This window comes from Nycticebus coucang, chromosome 5 (assembly GCF_027406575.1).
Source record: "Nycticebus coucang isolate mNycCou1 chromosome 5, mNycCou1.pri, whole genome shotgun sequence".
NCBI lineage: Eukaryota > Metazoa > Chordata > Mammalia > Primates > Lorisidae > Nycticebus > Nycticebus coucang.
The window spans coordinates 10,129,722-10,145,203 of NC_069784.1; the positions used below are offsets into that span (position 1 = coordinate 10,129,722).

Consider the following 15,482-nt stretch of genomic DNA (forward strand, 5'->3'; position numbering starts at 1 on the left):
CAAGTGAAACTCGTGAAAGTGAATAGCTTTTGGGGGAACAACAGAACATTACTTCTAGAGGAAAGTGGCTCCTTGGAATACTGTCATAAATGGCTACGGGGAAAAAAACTGATAAATTGTATAACCCAGTCTCCTCTACATGTTGGTGCATTTCAGTAATGATAAATCAATGAGCAAATGTAATTTGAAAGCATGAGATAATTTGTTAATTTCATTCATTGGGCAAATATCAACATGTAATTTTGATCTTAAATGATCACCCACTTACAGTCAAACAAATGAAAAATACAGTAAAATACACAACTGCTGTGGGTGGGTGGGAGGCGCAGGTCAGTGTGTTCAGCAGACTTCAATGTTCTTTGTTTCATGTGCGCTTTCTCCAGGGCTTTGTGAACCTTGTCACACCCATATGCAAAATTGTGTTTCCTCCATCAAACCAGTGAAGTTTGGGTTTTCTTTTGTGCTATCAGCTGTCAAACCAGAGCTGCTTCTATATTCTACTGGACTAACTCCACCTTTCACTCAGTCACAACAAAAGGCCATAGTTTCAGTTTGCATGATTGTTTTCTTCAATGGCTGTGCAGATAAGGATCCATTTCTGGGACAGAACTGTATTTTTAAAGTCATTTTTTTTTCTTGAAATGGATATGAACAAATAAAATAAATGAAAGACAGGACAACTCTTTTTCTATTTATTTGTAACTCACATCATTCTGGAAAGCATTTGAAGCCTTATTCCAAACAGAATTAGAAGCAAACACAGTGTTGTCAAGATTTACGATATGCTTATATGTTTTGGCCACAGATCAGTTTCAAGCTATTACAGAGAGAACTCTTAATGTATTCATGATACATGGTAATTTTCATATTTCCTTTTTCTCTTGCACTCATTCTTAAACAGAAATGTCACTGTTTGCTAAAGAAAAGATTAAATTTCTTTGGTTACAATTATGCCTCTATTAAGCAAAAAGGGCACGTTTCTACAACTCACACAGTTGTCAAAAACTTCATTACCAAGCCAGGTTGTCACACTCTGTAGGGGAGCAAAAGGATATTTGAGCAAATGAGAACAAAAAGGTTACAGGATAAAAATTCAGTTATGCCAGAAAACATAAAATGTCTCTTCGTAGGGATTAACATTCTTGAAACACACACCACATGTCGCCAAGCACAACCCGCCCAGCCCCAGCTCTGCAGGGGCAGGTATGTGGATCGGGACGGCAGAGAGGCCTAGCCACAGCGCCTAACGGCTGCAGCTCCTATGGCGGCTATCTTAGATAAAAAACAGCATGGGTAAATGACTTTGCCCCTGGAGAGCATCTAGAAAAGCAAATCAGATCTTCTACTAAACACATGACTCATCTGAATGGCCTGAAATGACATCACTAAAGTTGTAAGATTTCCAAACAGGGAAGGATCACAGAGGCCTCCACCTAGCCAAAAACCTGTGTGTGTGTGTGTGTGTGTGCGCGCGCGCGCGTGCGCAAACGACAGAATGCAATCTAATCTCTTTATGACGACCTACACTCCAGGCCACAACTGGGCTGGTTCCACCCTCTCTGACGCCACCAGCTACTATTACTTTCTCCTACTTATCCGTATTCAGCTGTGCTGGACATCTGCTGTTGCCCAGCAAGCCAGACTCTTCATGGGCCCAGAGCCCCCGCTGCTGCTTGTCTTTCTGACCCTTCCTACAGGTGACCCACACAGCAAATGCCCTCACTCCATTCAGGTCTCTGTTCGAATTTAACCTTGCCCTTGACAATTTCTTTGGTCATTCCTTTTTTTTTTTGAGACAAGAGTCTCACTTTGTTGCCCTCAGTAGAGTGATATGGCATCATAGCTCACAGCAACCTCAAACTCTTGGGCTTGGACTCAAGTGATCCTCTTGCCTCAGCCTCCCAAGTAGCTGGGACAACAGGCTCCTGCCACAACGCCTGGCTATTTATAGAGACAAGGTCTCACTCTTGCTCAGGCTGGTCTTGAACTCATGAGCTCAGGCGATCCACCGGCCTCAGCCTCCTAGAGTACTGGGATTATAGGCATGAGCCACCGCACCTGGCTGGTCATTCCATCTAGAACGGTAGACTGTTCTCCATTCTCCCATTATTACTTTTCTTTGAGCATTATTTTTCTTCACAGTATTTATCTCTGCCTAAAATTAGTATTTTTATTTACTTGTTTATTGCATTCCTTCTGCACTGGACTGTAAGCTCCACAAGGGGAGGCTGTGTCACACCAGTCCCCCACACAGCCTCCAGGTTTCTTGTGTATATAGTGGGGAACTTGATCCAACTCAGAGAGGAGCTGGGAGGATTAAACCAGTCAGTAATACATGCAAGGCATTTACATGGCAGAGAATCAAGATATATGAATGGCCTAATTGGGATCCCACAGAGGGAAGCCTTCTCAGATGCCCAGGGTTGAACAATGCATATTTTCCAGACAAGACAGGATACACGTCCCTTGTCCTCTCATGGCCCTGTGACAACCCTGTCCTGAGGCAATCTTTCTAAGAATCATACAGACATATTTAGGCAGAGGTGGTATCGCCTAACATCTGAGAGAGAAAAAATAAAACCCACCAAAAACATTGGTCATACAACCAACAAATCCCTACTGACTATCTAAAAGTCAGGCCCCATAGATGCAGAGGGACCTGAATGGTGTCTGTTCTCAGTGTGACAGAATTGTTTAACTCCAGGTAACTAGTGATAGGAACTGTTTCCTCTGGGATCATATACATATGCACACTTTACCCAGAATGGACAACGCCTTCGTAAGCTTATGGAAAAACCTACTGGAATCTGGAGATGTCCAGTTCCATCCAGTACACTAGAACAGCGGACTTCAAACTGCCGTTGACACAGCACACGCCACTCACGTTTACACATGTAACTGAAAAGGACAGGTCACGAGATACTTACACGTGATGTACCACTTTCTCCATTTCATCTTTAAAAAATGTTCCTCACACCTCAGTAAATTGTGTTTTGTGATTAATTTTAAAAAGGGGGGAAGGGGAGAAAAACAGCCAAGGCCTACCATTAGGGTAAGTGAAATGTGCACACCACGCATGAGAGAATCCTACCCAGGGCAGGAGATGCAAGCCTTGGTTCCCACTTTGCCCAGAGCTGCACATTGGCTGCCCGATCAGAACCCACGTGTCTGTGTCTCTCACTCCCAGTGGCAGAATGTGCCGGCGCTCCTCCTCACCACAGACGTGCTGCTCTGCCCTGCCCCGCACAGCTGGATACTGCCAGCGCCCAGCCCTATGTTCTGAGAAACACACCCCAGGGGAAAAGAATGCAAGGCAAAGCCCACACCTCACCGCTCCTCACACGCTCGTGATGCCCAACACAAGAGAGATACTCTAGCCTGGGAAGAGGGCGGTAAGGTGGACGCTCGCTCAGGAGTGCTCTGTTGAGCACATGCTACCCCACTTTACTAAATATAGGACTTCGGGTGAGTTCCTTAGGCTCTCTCTGGATAGATTTCCTATTATGAAAACAGGACCATCAATGACCCTGCCTTCCAGGGCTGTGGACAATCAGTTCCTACATGCTGGCTTGACACACAGTAAGCACTGCACCAGTGTTTGCTGTTATTAGAGCATCACCCCAAGGAAACCTCCTCTGCCTTAACAGCAGTGGTTTCAGGTATCATTTATAGCTCCTGCAGTTACCAGCAAGTAACTTGAGCACAGTGTATCAGGAAACAGATCTTGAACCTACTGAATGCAACCAAGTCTTGTACAATCTGTTGTCACTTACAGCCAACACTTCTTTGTGGGCAGATGGAAATCCCACTGCACATGACAGCCTTGCCCATTCCTGCAACCCTGAATCAAACGCCACCATATCACCACCTACTACTCTCCTTCAGGGCCTTTTAAAGCCACGAGGGCCATGTGCTTGGAGCTGAAAAATGCAAAATTAACACATCTTTCTGCTCAAGCAGAAAATAATCCTCTTTACCACTCAAAAGTCTCAAAATCTTTGCCCTTGAAATATGCATTCAATTGGTTTGTTTTGTCTATTCTGTTTATATAACAATTGTATCATGCATAGCCCCGTTCCAAAGCATACTTCACACTTTATGGAATTTCTGAATGGTTCTCCAAAACTAACTGGCATTATTTCTAAAACAAACACAGAAGTTACCATCAAGAGCTACTGTCTTGCTTAATTACAGGCTGGAAAAGCAGACCTTCTGGTATATTCAAGTAACATTTTCTAATAAAATGCCCAGAATGCTAACAATTCCCCTCTTCCCCCAGCTAATAACCTCAGAGTGAGAAGTTAAGCTCAAGTTCATTTACTTTTCCTTCCGATATGATATACTGTATTTATATCATCAGTGATCTATAATCAATATATTACTTTAAAATTCTCGTATTTCTATATTTAAAAATCCTGTTACTTTTCTCAATTAAAAAATTCAGGGTATGATTTTAATACCTGCTATGTAATGAAGAGAACTAGTACATAACGTTCCCTTGACTTAAAATAGGAAAAAACAGGCAACTCCAGAAATTGCATCAGGTATAACACTTAGTCTTAGAATATTTATACTATCTTTTCCTATAGTCAATAATAATTTTCAAGAAACAAAGTGATTTTCAAAAACCCTACGTTTAAATACATGGAGGCTTATTTTTCATCAAAAAGAACTAGAATAAAAATTTTCAACTTGATTGAGTTTTCATATCTGAGCAATAAGAATTGCTACCTTCTTTAACCGAGTCTGTGTTTCTTTTTTGTAAACTAGTTTTATTTAGTGTTTTAGCACACAGAGTGAAAATATTGCCATCCTCTGCAGGGTTTCTCCCGTTTATTCTTTTTTCCACAATATATTTCTCACCCTTTATAAAGGATAGAGAGAAAACCCTTATATATGTGAAGCAAACCCTTAAAACAAAAACCCAATTTCTGGTTTTAACACTGTTTAAAAAAAAAAAAAAAATCCAAAATCTAACCAAAAGGAAGTCACAACAAGCATTCTATAATATAAACAGACAGTATCCACATTGTTTATTTCTCACAGTTCTCCTGACAAATGAACATTATTCAAGAACAGACTGTATACACAGATAAGAAGAAACATACAAAATGTTTTAAATGATGCACAACAGAATCCAGCAGTATAAAAGAACGCATGTGAACTCCTGCTCACGGCACGGACTAAATTTAATCACTTGTTTAAATAGTAATAAAAATACAATCTTTTATGGATCTTGTGCAGACTACAAAAAGAGGGAAATTATTACCATATATATGATTTTTATATTAGGCAGTTTTCTTTGATGAGTTGTATCGACAACCCCAAATACAGAGGCAGAAGGCTGTGTACTTTAAAGGAATTAATGTGTGAATTAGAGACTTTACACAGTTACTACCACTGGCACTTTTCACCATAGTTTGTACACATCACATGATCATCTTATTTAACATTACATTTAAAAAATATATCTGAGTGACAATTTTATAACATTCACACACCATGGGCTGGTAAAGGGAGCAAAGTCACAGCGGCCTCCTGTAGTGCTTCACTGTTGGTGATACGAACAGTTCATCGCGGTTAAAAGAAATTAGATATCAATGTAGTTAAGCAGCTCCAATTTACTAACGGCCATCAATGACCACCACTGGGACAATGAGTTCTTTTAAAGTATATATCCTAAAAGCAAACACCATCATTGGTTAAAACTTTGTCTAAAGAAGTCAGTTTCTGTGCTGAAAACTATTTTCACAAAACTGAAAGCTACTAAACTGTTTTAATATAAATACTTTGTCATCTTATTATCATAGTTACGACCAAGTTCTTTGAAACCTTTGGAATTTACTCTCTTTTTAATGTGTGCTCTCGTCTCCATCTCCCCCATTTAAGATCACCACCTTGAAGGCTTTAAGGTGGTGGCGACAAATTCCCCAGGGATACCTCTGCTCACCAGGAATGTTCTGCTGCTGAGCAGTGATCTGAGCCACAACGGTGCAGAGCTGTGCTGGACGAGAACACTCAGGAAGCTCTCATGCTGTGAGTGTCACTTCAGGGAAAGCAGAGAATCTTTCCAAACTGTGCACATAATTAACAATGATACCATTGCTATGTGTTGAGGAGGATTAGTAAATGACGGTCTTTCCATGTCATCTATTTGCTGGAAAGTAGTTTGGATCAAGGTAATTATAACTGGTGCTCTGGGACACACAGTAGTCTCTGTCTAAGAATGTCTCTGACCTATAAATAGGTTCTAACTGGTGATCTTCCTTGTGAATATCTGTTTCATGTAGGCTGCAAAGAAAAGAAAACACAAACACTTCATTATGTGGAACTGGGTGCATTTTGGTCTACATCTTATAAAACGTCACAGCTCTACCTGTTTAAATCCATTAATCTATCAAAATATCTAATGGAAATTTATTTGACATGTGGTATGATTACAGGAAAAATTCAATTGCCTAGAACAAAGTTAACTTCACTAAACTACTTCTAAGAAGTTTGGAAATCAAATTCACTAATGGCTGAGAAGCTATTTTCTTGTCAAAATTTAAGACTGACAATGAAAACAACACTTACCAGTCTGAGCAGGAATCACAGAAATCCAAAGACATTTCTGGAGGACAATCCTGGCAGTGCCACCGAACACCCTGGATGGGTTCTATTCCACAGTTATCACACTGTAATAGAGTCAAAGAAAAAAGTATTAGCTATAAATTCCTTATCAAAATTTCAAAGGCATCATAGCAGCTTCTGACTGTACTCCAGTATGCTGGACTTGTACTCAATTATCTTATTTGTTTACCTTCTTTAAATTCTTTATAAGAATAAAAACAGAATAAGGGCAAGAACTGAGTCTGTCCAGTTTACCGCAGAAACCCTAACCTTTAGCAAAGTGCCTGGAACATAATGGGTGTTTCAAAATGTTGTGCAATGAGTGCACGAATTTCTATTAGCCTCTCAATCTGAAAGGGGGAAAAAACCATTTTTGATCCATGAACAATAGCAACAAATAAAAGAAACAAGGAAATAAAAATTTCTTCCATATTTTACCTCAAATTATAGATACCTACACTTGTCTTCACTCTACTGAGTCACCAACCACTTGCCATCAGGAACTATGGGACACTTTTTGTGTAAATTAATGGAGGAGTGCAAAACTTTTTCCTACATGCTTAGAAGTTTTAGAGTTTAACATTCCAGAAACCACTTTAAAGTATCTCTCATTACTCTTTGAAAAATTAAAGGAATACTAAGATTAAGTAGAATGTACCTTGAAGCCCACATGTTGCACAAATCCACTTTCGGCTTGCATTTGCTGAAGTTTCTGCTTCTTTAACTTTTTAAATTGTAATAATTCTTTATATTCAGGTAAATTCCTATACATGATAGGAATACTTTCTTCATCCTATTAAAAAGAACAAAACAAAAATGTCAGTTGATACTGAAAATGAAGTATAAGAAAATACCAATGTAGAATTTTTTTTATTTGTAAGATTTTTTCACCTTTAAAGATGATCTGCATAATAACTGAATACGTTACTTACCGACGCTTCTTCAACAGCCGTGTTCATGTGGCTGTGAAAACAGGACCGGTCATCGTCTTCATCCATGTACACTGGTGGTTCATGTGAAGTCATAAAAGTGGAAGGTTTAAAGAGATGCTTATTAAGAGGGTGCTGTCGTCTGCTTGTTGAAGACTAAGTGAGAAAACATATTTTTAATTGGCAGAGTAGAAAATCATTGTAAGAATCAAAAATATAAATGTTACTTCCAACAAGTCTATCATATAAGATTTTACTTCTGCCTTTAGATTACTTTGATGTTGGTGCTTTTACCATGCTGTCGAGATTTTTAAAGTATAACTAGCTTGGGAAGGAGGGAGGGAGGGAAGGAAATTCAGAAGAAATACTCCGACAACAGTACAAGGGACCACTTGCTTGACATCTAGCTTCTATTTTTATCTCCAGCATTGATGCTACTCTTGCCATTCTAATGCTGGCTCTATTCACTTCCTCTGACGGTCTACAGATGAGCCAAGAGGAGGACGTGGCCTAAGCCAGACATCAGACTATACGCAGAAGGACAATTTCCATAATGTTACGAAGGACTGATTGCTCACTCTATGCCAATGTCATTTAATCCTCATAAAATTCCTATAAAGTAGTATCTCTAATTTAAAGATGAAAAAACTGGCTGGGCACAGTGGCTCACTCCTGTAATCCCAGCACTCTGGGAGGCTGAGGTGGGAGGATTGCTTGAGCTCAGGAGTTCAAGACCAGGCTGAACAAGAGCAAGACCCCATCTCTACTAAAAGTAGAAAAATTAGCTGGGAGTGGTGGCAGGCACCTATAATCCCAGCTACTTGGGAGACTGAGGCAAGAGGATCGCTTGAGCCTGAGAGTCTGAGGTTGCTGTGAGCTATGATGATGCCATGGCACTCTATCCAGAGCGAGAGTGAGAGACTCTCTGGAAAAATAAAGTAGATTAAAGATGAAAAAAACTGAGGCACAGGGAGGCTAAGTTTCCTGTTTATTGTGTTGCAACTAGACAGTGATACAACCAGGATTACAAACTAGGCTGTGTGATACAAAAAAGCCCTCACTTCGGGGAGGGGGGGATGGGCGGAGGGAGGGTGATTGGTGGGATTACACCTGCGGTGCATCTTACAAGGGTACATGTGAAACTTAGTAAATGTAGAATATAAATGTCTTAACACAATAACTAAGAAAATGCCAGGAAGGCTATGTTAACCAGTGTGATGAAAATGTGTCAAACTGTTAATAAAACCAATGTACGGTGCCCCATGATCGCATTAATGTACACAGCTATGATTTAATATTAATAATAAAAAAAAAAAAAAGCCCTCACTCTCGACCACTATGCAAATGGCCAGTCTTGACTGACGGCACAGCAACAAAGAATATCCTGGTCTGCATGGAAACTATCACCTGTTCCAAACATTAGACTCTGACCACGGCAAGGAATCAGCATGGCCACAGCTGTACAAGATCTTCACAGCCAAAGTTCAACACACCCGAAAGAAGGACCACATTTAGGTTTCAGTATTCCTTTTGCTATCCTCATCCAGTCTTAGCTGTGTTTGAAAACATAAGCTACACAACACACCTACAAAGTTAGCTTAGAAATTAACCATGAAAATTAGAGTACTCTTAGGTTGAACATTGGTTATCAAGGTTCCAGCATACCAGAGTTACAGGATACATATCTAATGTAAGCAATGCTGAACAGGGCAGGGGTGGAGGGAGGACGAATATATTTCAAACAATCAGCAAATTAAAACAGGTTTGTAAAGCTCCCTAAAAAAGAATTTTTTTAATTTTTAAAAAATGAAATTCTTTTAAAAAATGTGGAGCTGCACAGATAATATTCTTAATGGAAAAATTATAAAAAGTTTCAATAAGGATAACACCAACAGATGTGTTATTAGCTTCTCTTCATGAGAAGGACGGCAGTGGTGGGAAACAAAGTAGCAGGGTGACTTATTAAGGAAATGAAAAAAGGCCAAGTAGATGCCTTTATGTTTTGCAATCACACTGAGAAACTGGCTACAATTCAATGCAGTACTGTGTAGAAGAGACAGTAGTCTTTGCACTGCAGAAAGCAGAAGAGGATAGTTTTCGCTATCTGATAAAAGGTTATATAACATTAGTCCCTGGCCCAGAGTACTTGACTGTAAGAATGGCAGCTATTAATACGGTATTATCGGTGAAGGTAATACTTAAAGCTGTGGTAAGGATTAAATAAAATACCTTTCTTCTTCTTCTTCTTTTTTTTTTTTTTCAGAAAAAAGACATTGTTACTATGTTGCCCAAGGTAGACTCAAACTCCTGGGCTTAAGTGATCCTCCTGCCTCAGCCTCCTGAGTAGCTGGAACGACAGGTGCACAAGATCACACCTGGCTTTAAAATATCTTAATAAACCTTTCTATTTTTGGATTTATGTAGCGTATCTATAAAACAGAAACAGGCCATATTTATTAAAGAGTCAAACATCCTAAAACCTTAAGTTCAATAAGGTCTTTCTGATATTCAATTTAAAGTCTCTAAGTAACACTCATTTGCATTATTCTCAAGAAAATAATTTAGAATCACAAAGTTCACAGAATTTCACTGAGCAATTAATTTACGTTGATCTATTTTCTTCTTCTTTTTTTTTTTTTTTTTTTTTTTTTGAGACAGAGTCCCACTATGTTACCCTCGGGAAAGTGCTGTGGTGTCTCAAACTCTTGGGCTAAAGTGATTCTCTTGCCTCAGCCTCCCGAGTAGTTGGGGCTACAGGCGCCCACCAGATCTGTTTTCTTTTTACCTTTTTGGAGTATATGTATAAGTTTGGTGTTCTGCCAGGGACTGGAATGCCAGCTTTAGTTAGCTTTATGAAATACTTCTGTACTCGACTGGCAACCTAAGGAAACATGACAAGCCTTTTAACATAATGAGGTGACATTCAATACCCGAGTACTTTTTAAAATTTAAAATGTACATCTACATCTAATGAATGCTAACAATTTATAATTCATTGTAGAGCTAGAAATAACTCTTATCACCAAATATACTCATATTTTAAACCTAGACCAAAAATATCATTCTTAGCAAATTTAAATGTGTTTGATTCCCAAGCTAAGCACATATTTCAATTTGTGAACACTCAATGCTTGTAGCATAAAAACACATCTATTAACATAGATGGGAATGTGAAGAAGGAAACTGCAAGATCCACTTTTAGGAAAACAACAAGGCAGTGTTAACAAACCCAAGGCACAGCCTAACCAAAAAGCATATCATTAGTCATTAAGCATTCAAGGAGCACTAACTTCATTATTTTATTTTTTCATATTTTGCAATAATCCAAAGTAGAATTATTTCAAGTTGTTTCTGAAATCAACAAATATATATACAATTAAAAAATACCAAAAAAATCTCTCACACATACTACAGCACTCCAGCAGAAGATGATACGGCAGGTTGCTGATGTTAGCAGCACTGTCCTTCATCAAAAGCATGCCAGTGAAGTGCAGCCCTCTCCTCACTCACCTGTTTGGCTGTCCTATTGCCCAGTTCGTCTGCTATCTTCTGCCAGCGTCTAGATTCTACTTCTTCAGGAGGGTATTTCAGGAGCAACTGTTCGAGCTTTTTCTAAGTCAAACCCAAGACCAAATTTAAGAAAATAAATGTTCAATTAAAAATACTGTATTTCTAAATAAATTCTCATTTCATTTCAAAGTAGAATACTTCCTTCCCAGTTTTGAAAGTTACACATTACTAGAAATACACTCACTATAGGAAGAATCTCTAGGAATGTAAGACTTCATAGGAACAAATGAGATTAGATAATAGACCTTATTTTCTATTCACTTAAGTAAAAATAATAGCACAAGAAAGCAGAAAATGAATAAGAAAATTGGTATTTGACACATCTTTGTGATTTCAACTGAATGTCTCTTCTTGACAGAATATTTTAGGCTCTTCCCTATAGTTTTCACAAAAACACAGGTAAATTCATGTGAATTCAGAATATTAAAAAATGCTTTTCCTTTCTTTGTGTGGTCCTACATTCAAATATTTGATTTTAACATTCTTATCTCTTAAATCCTCCTTTAGTCCTAAAAATGCAGAAAAACCTAGATGCTTGAAATAAAGTTTTCCTAAAGCATTTTATAAACTGCTAAATTATTACAGCTGTGGAGTTAATCTCAGACAGAGCTATGTCTCAAACTTCCCTCTCAATACATCCCAGCCACATCCCAAACACAATCCTAGCTGTATGCCCTGATGCAACACACAGTGATGTGGCTTCCTCAGCTCCCTCCATAACAGAAGCAGCACTTTCAGGATCAGCTATATTGGCCTCAGGTTTTTTTTTTTTTTTTTTTTTTCTGCATTCTTTGGCCGGGGCTGGGTTTGAACCCGCCACCTCCGGCATGTGGGGGCATGTGGGGCTGGCGCCCTACTCCTTTGAGCCACAGGCACCACCTGCAGCTGAGGGCCTCAGGTTTTTTCTCTCCCAAAGTTGCATTAGGAAAACATCCACTTTATACCACCAATTTCTATCTCTGTCTCAAAACCCAGGTTCCATCTTTAAAAATTATCCCCAAACAGGAGTTCATACGTTCTTAAAATCTAAAATTTTCAAAGTGTGCAAAAAGGTGCACAGAAATAAGTCCAATTATTTTAAACCCAAGGGAAAGAAGGATCACACACAACAATACACACTTGACTCATAGTACTGATTCTAATGCGAACAGTTTGCTGCTTCGTTTTTAACCTGCACAATTTGGAAATATCTATTACCTGTTCTTCAACAGTCCACAATTGGTTAAATGTTTCTGGTTTGGAATCATCACACAGGCGTCCCCTTATCATCTGTATATAAAACAAAGAGAAAATAATAGACTGCCCCGTCATATAGCTAAATAACAACAAAAAAAAGTGGAATTTTAAAATTAATTTTAAAATGTTTATTAAAATTTTTTTAATGTATACATAATTTTTTTTACTGTTTAAAGAATGCTTTTACATTCTTTTAATTCACATTTGGTTCTTTATTGGTTCTATATTGCTAGCAATCCTATGATATAAATGATAGTACTATAACTTCATTTTTAAAAAAAGCAATGTAGGTTCAGAACGGAAAAACATGTCTCCTGAGAGGTTCATCTAACTAATGGTACAAGGGCAGGACTCAAATCCTTGCCACATTCCACATCCCGCACACAAAGTTATTATTTTTAAAGTAAATACTGTGTGTCGGACACTGCACTGGGCACATTCCAGGTACTACACATTTAATCCTCACAACTTTCCAACACAGACAATGTTTATTACATTTTATATAAAAGGAAACTGCAGCTTGGAGGCTTCAACACAAATGACATTTGAAGTTCCAACCTAGGTTTCTCTTCACTTCAAAGTTCATGTCCTTCTAGTAAAAGACTGCTTTAATTTTAAGAACACAAACCAGGCTGAATGCCCATAGGGCACCAGCCACATACCCCAGGGCTGGTGGGTTCAAACCTGGCCTGGGCCTGCTAAACAAACAAACAAACAAACAAAAATAGCCGGGCATTGTGGTGGGCGCCTGTAGCTACTACGGAGGCTGAAGCAACAGAATGGCTTGAGCCCATGAGTTTGAGGTTGCTGTGAGCTATGACACCACAGCCAGGGTGACAACGTGAGACTCTGTCTCAATAAAAAAAAAAAAGAACACAAGCCAGCAAAACGTTAAAATATTTTAACTACAATTCAAGTTTCCCTACTCCAATGTTCACATTGCTTACCTGAGGACGACTGTTTGAGCCTTCTGGGCCATCACTCAAAGGTAACACAGAATATGAAAGGGACTCTCCATCTTTCTTAGGATCTGATGGACTTTTTGGTCTAGCAGGTAAACCTACTAAAAACAAGATCAGGTACAGGATTATTACAGTAAGATACCATCAGATATTTCTCTACTTAAATTCTTATCATGTAGTTTCTTACCTTTATCAAAAACTAGCTTAACTCTCCTAGTATGTCTTTTACGATTTTTAAATTCTCTTTCAAAGTTCCCGAGGCTGTGAGTATATTGGTCCCATACAATCTCAGGTAACTGAACAACTCTCTGTGGATATGGAAGCCCTATATCAGCCTGGAAAACAAATCAAAACAGAAGTCCAAACTTAAAGACGTAATCAACTGCAGTCAAATTTTCAGGTCCCTCCAAATACAAATAATCAACTGGGCATTTCTATTCACTGTTTGAATTCAATAGGTAACACAGTCTAATGCTCAAGATGAAAATAAGTTAAGAAGAAATTAATTTGGCAAAACCTATATACTACTTTTAAGACACCGTCTTTTGTCTTAAATAATGACAGTGATATCAAATAAAACTAAGCAGCCATAAATGGTCCCTGCATTCTCTATATCGCAAGTTTCATTCATTTTAACTGGGAATTTTAGATGTTCACTAAAACAAACACCTAACATGCTACCAACTAATACGGTAAATCTAAAGAAAACAGGCAAATTAAATATATGTGACTAAACACAGTAAAACAGAAGAATCAAACTTTTAATTTAAATCTAGTAGAAAAATCTCTTTCTAAAGAACATAGGTTCTTCATAGTTATTAAAATATCTGAATTTAATACACTTCTGTGTATGTTTTTTCTTCTGTATATGTTTGTGAAATATTCTTAAGATTGTTAGTATCAAATATGTTCCTGACATAATGTGAAAAAAATTCAGTTATAAACTAAAAATGAAAATGAAGAACCAGCAAATAACCAACTGCGTGTAAACCTAGTATATGTGCCTAACTTCATGTTTTCGCCTACCTACCAATAGAAATGAGATCAGATCCAGCTCAATACCCTTTTTATTGATATTTACTTTTCTAACACCATCTATCCTTACATCCATTACGAGTAACAATTAGTAAGTACTGCATCTTTTTTGCACCAACAAATTGTTTAATAACAGCAATGCAGAATCTACAAACACGTAAAGGGACCACTTTTTTTTGAGCCAGAGTGCTACTGGGTTGCGCAGGCAAGACTACTGCTGCGGCATCAGCCTGCCCACAGCAACCTTAAACCTCCGGGCTTACGCAATTCTCCTGCCTCAGCCTCCCAAGTAGCTGGGACTACAGGCTCCTGCCACAATGCCCCACTAATATTTTTTTTTTTTTTTTTTTACCATTTTTAGTAGAGAAGAGGTCTCACTTTTGCTCAGGCTGGTCTTGAACTCTGTTTTTCTTTTTTCTGAGACAGAGTCTCGAGCTGTCACCCTGGGTAGAGTGCTGTAGTGTCACAGCTCACAGCAACCTCAAACTCTTGGGCCTAAGCAATTTTTTTGCCTCAGCCTCCCAAGTAGCTGGGACTATAGGCACCCGCCACAATGCCCAGCTATTTTTTGGTTGTAGTTGTCATTATTGTTTGGCAGGCCCAGGCTGGATTCAAACCCGCCAGCTCTGGTGTATGTGGGCTGGTGCCCTAGCCGCTTGAGCTACAGGAGCTGACGCTGGTCTTGAACTCTTGAGCTCAAGTGATCCTCCATCTCGGCCTCCCAGAGTGCAAGGATTACAGGTGTGAGCTACTACAGCTGGCCAAGGGAACCACATTTTAACAGAAAAGGTATAAGGGGCCTCTAAAAACCTTTGAAGTTTTAAACATCAATACAAGGTGACCATAAAGTTTGTATACAATTACACTGCACACAAACTTTATGGCCACCCTAAATATAGAGAGTATACATATATTATGATATCCAATGTTTTCCAAAAGCATGAAAAGAAAGCAATAATTGCCAAGTAAATAATATAGCTAGAAAAATTCAAATAATAAATTAATACATCTAATAAAATAAAGTCCCCAGGATAGCTGCTCCCACAACACTTGTTAGATTACTTTTGTAATTCAAAAGTTGTCATATTATACAAGTTGGGTTTTTTTGTGAAGACGAGGATTCTTTTCCACGGTTTTG

At 38.6% G+C, this 15,482-nt stretch overlaps 1 protein-coding gene across 7 annotated transcripts in view; it reads right to left on the reverse strand.

Moving 5' to 3' along the window:
• Positions 1-5,005: 5,005 nt before the first annotated feature.
• Positions 5,006-15,482, reverse strand: part of ZZZ3 (zinc finger ZZ-type containing 3) — a 79,931-nt gene continuing 69,454 nt past the window's right edge. For 5 of the 7 annotated variants that reach the window (XM_053590955.1, XM_053590953.1, XM_053590951.1 and 2 more), the window contains 9 exons: positions 13,497-13,644; positions 13,295-13,410; positions 12,309-12,380; positions 11,052-11,153; positions 10,327-10,422; positions 7,545-7,697; positions 7,271-7,405; positions 6,577-6,677; positions 5,006-6,291 (listed from right to left, as the gene is read on the reverse strand). In XM_053590955.1, coding sequence (XP_053446930.1) covers positions 6,147-6,291; positions 6,577-6,677; positions 7,271-7,405; positions 7,545-7,697; positions 10,327-10,422; positions 11,052-11,153; positions 12,309-12,380; positions 13,295-13,410; positions 13,497-13,644 — 1,068 coding nt within the window. In that variant the 3' untranslated portion in view covers positions 5,006-6,146. The remainder of the gene's footprint in view (positions 6,292-6,576; positions 6,678-7,270; positions 7,406-7,544; positions 7,698-10,326; positions 10,423-11,051; positions 11,154-12,308; positions 12,381-13,294; positions 13,411-13,496; positions 13,645-15,482) is intronic. The other 2 variants (XM_053590954.1, XM_053590952.1) reach the window with 1 other exon arrangement.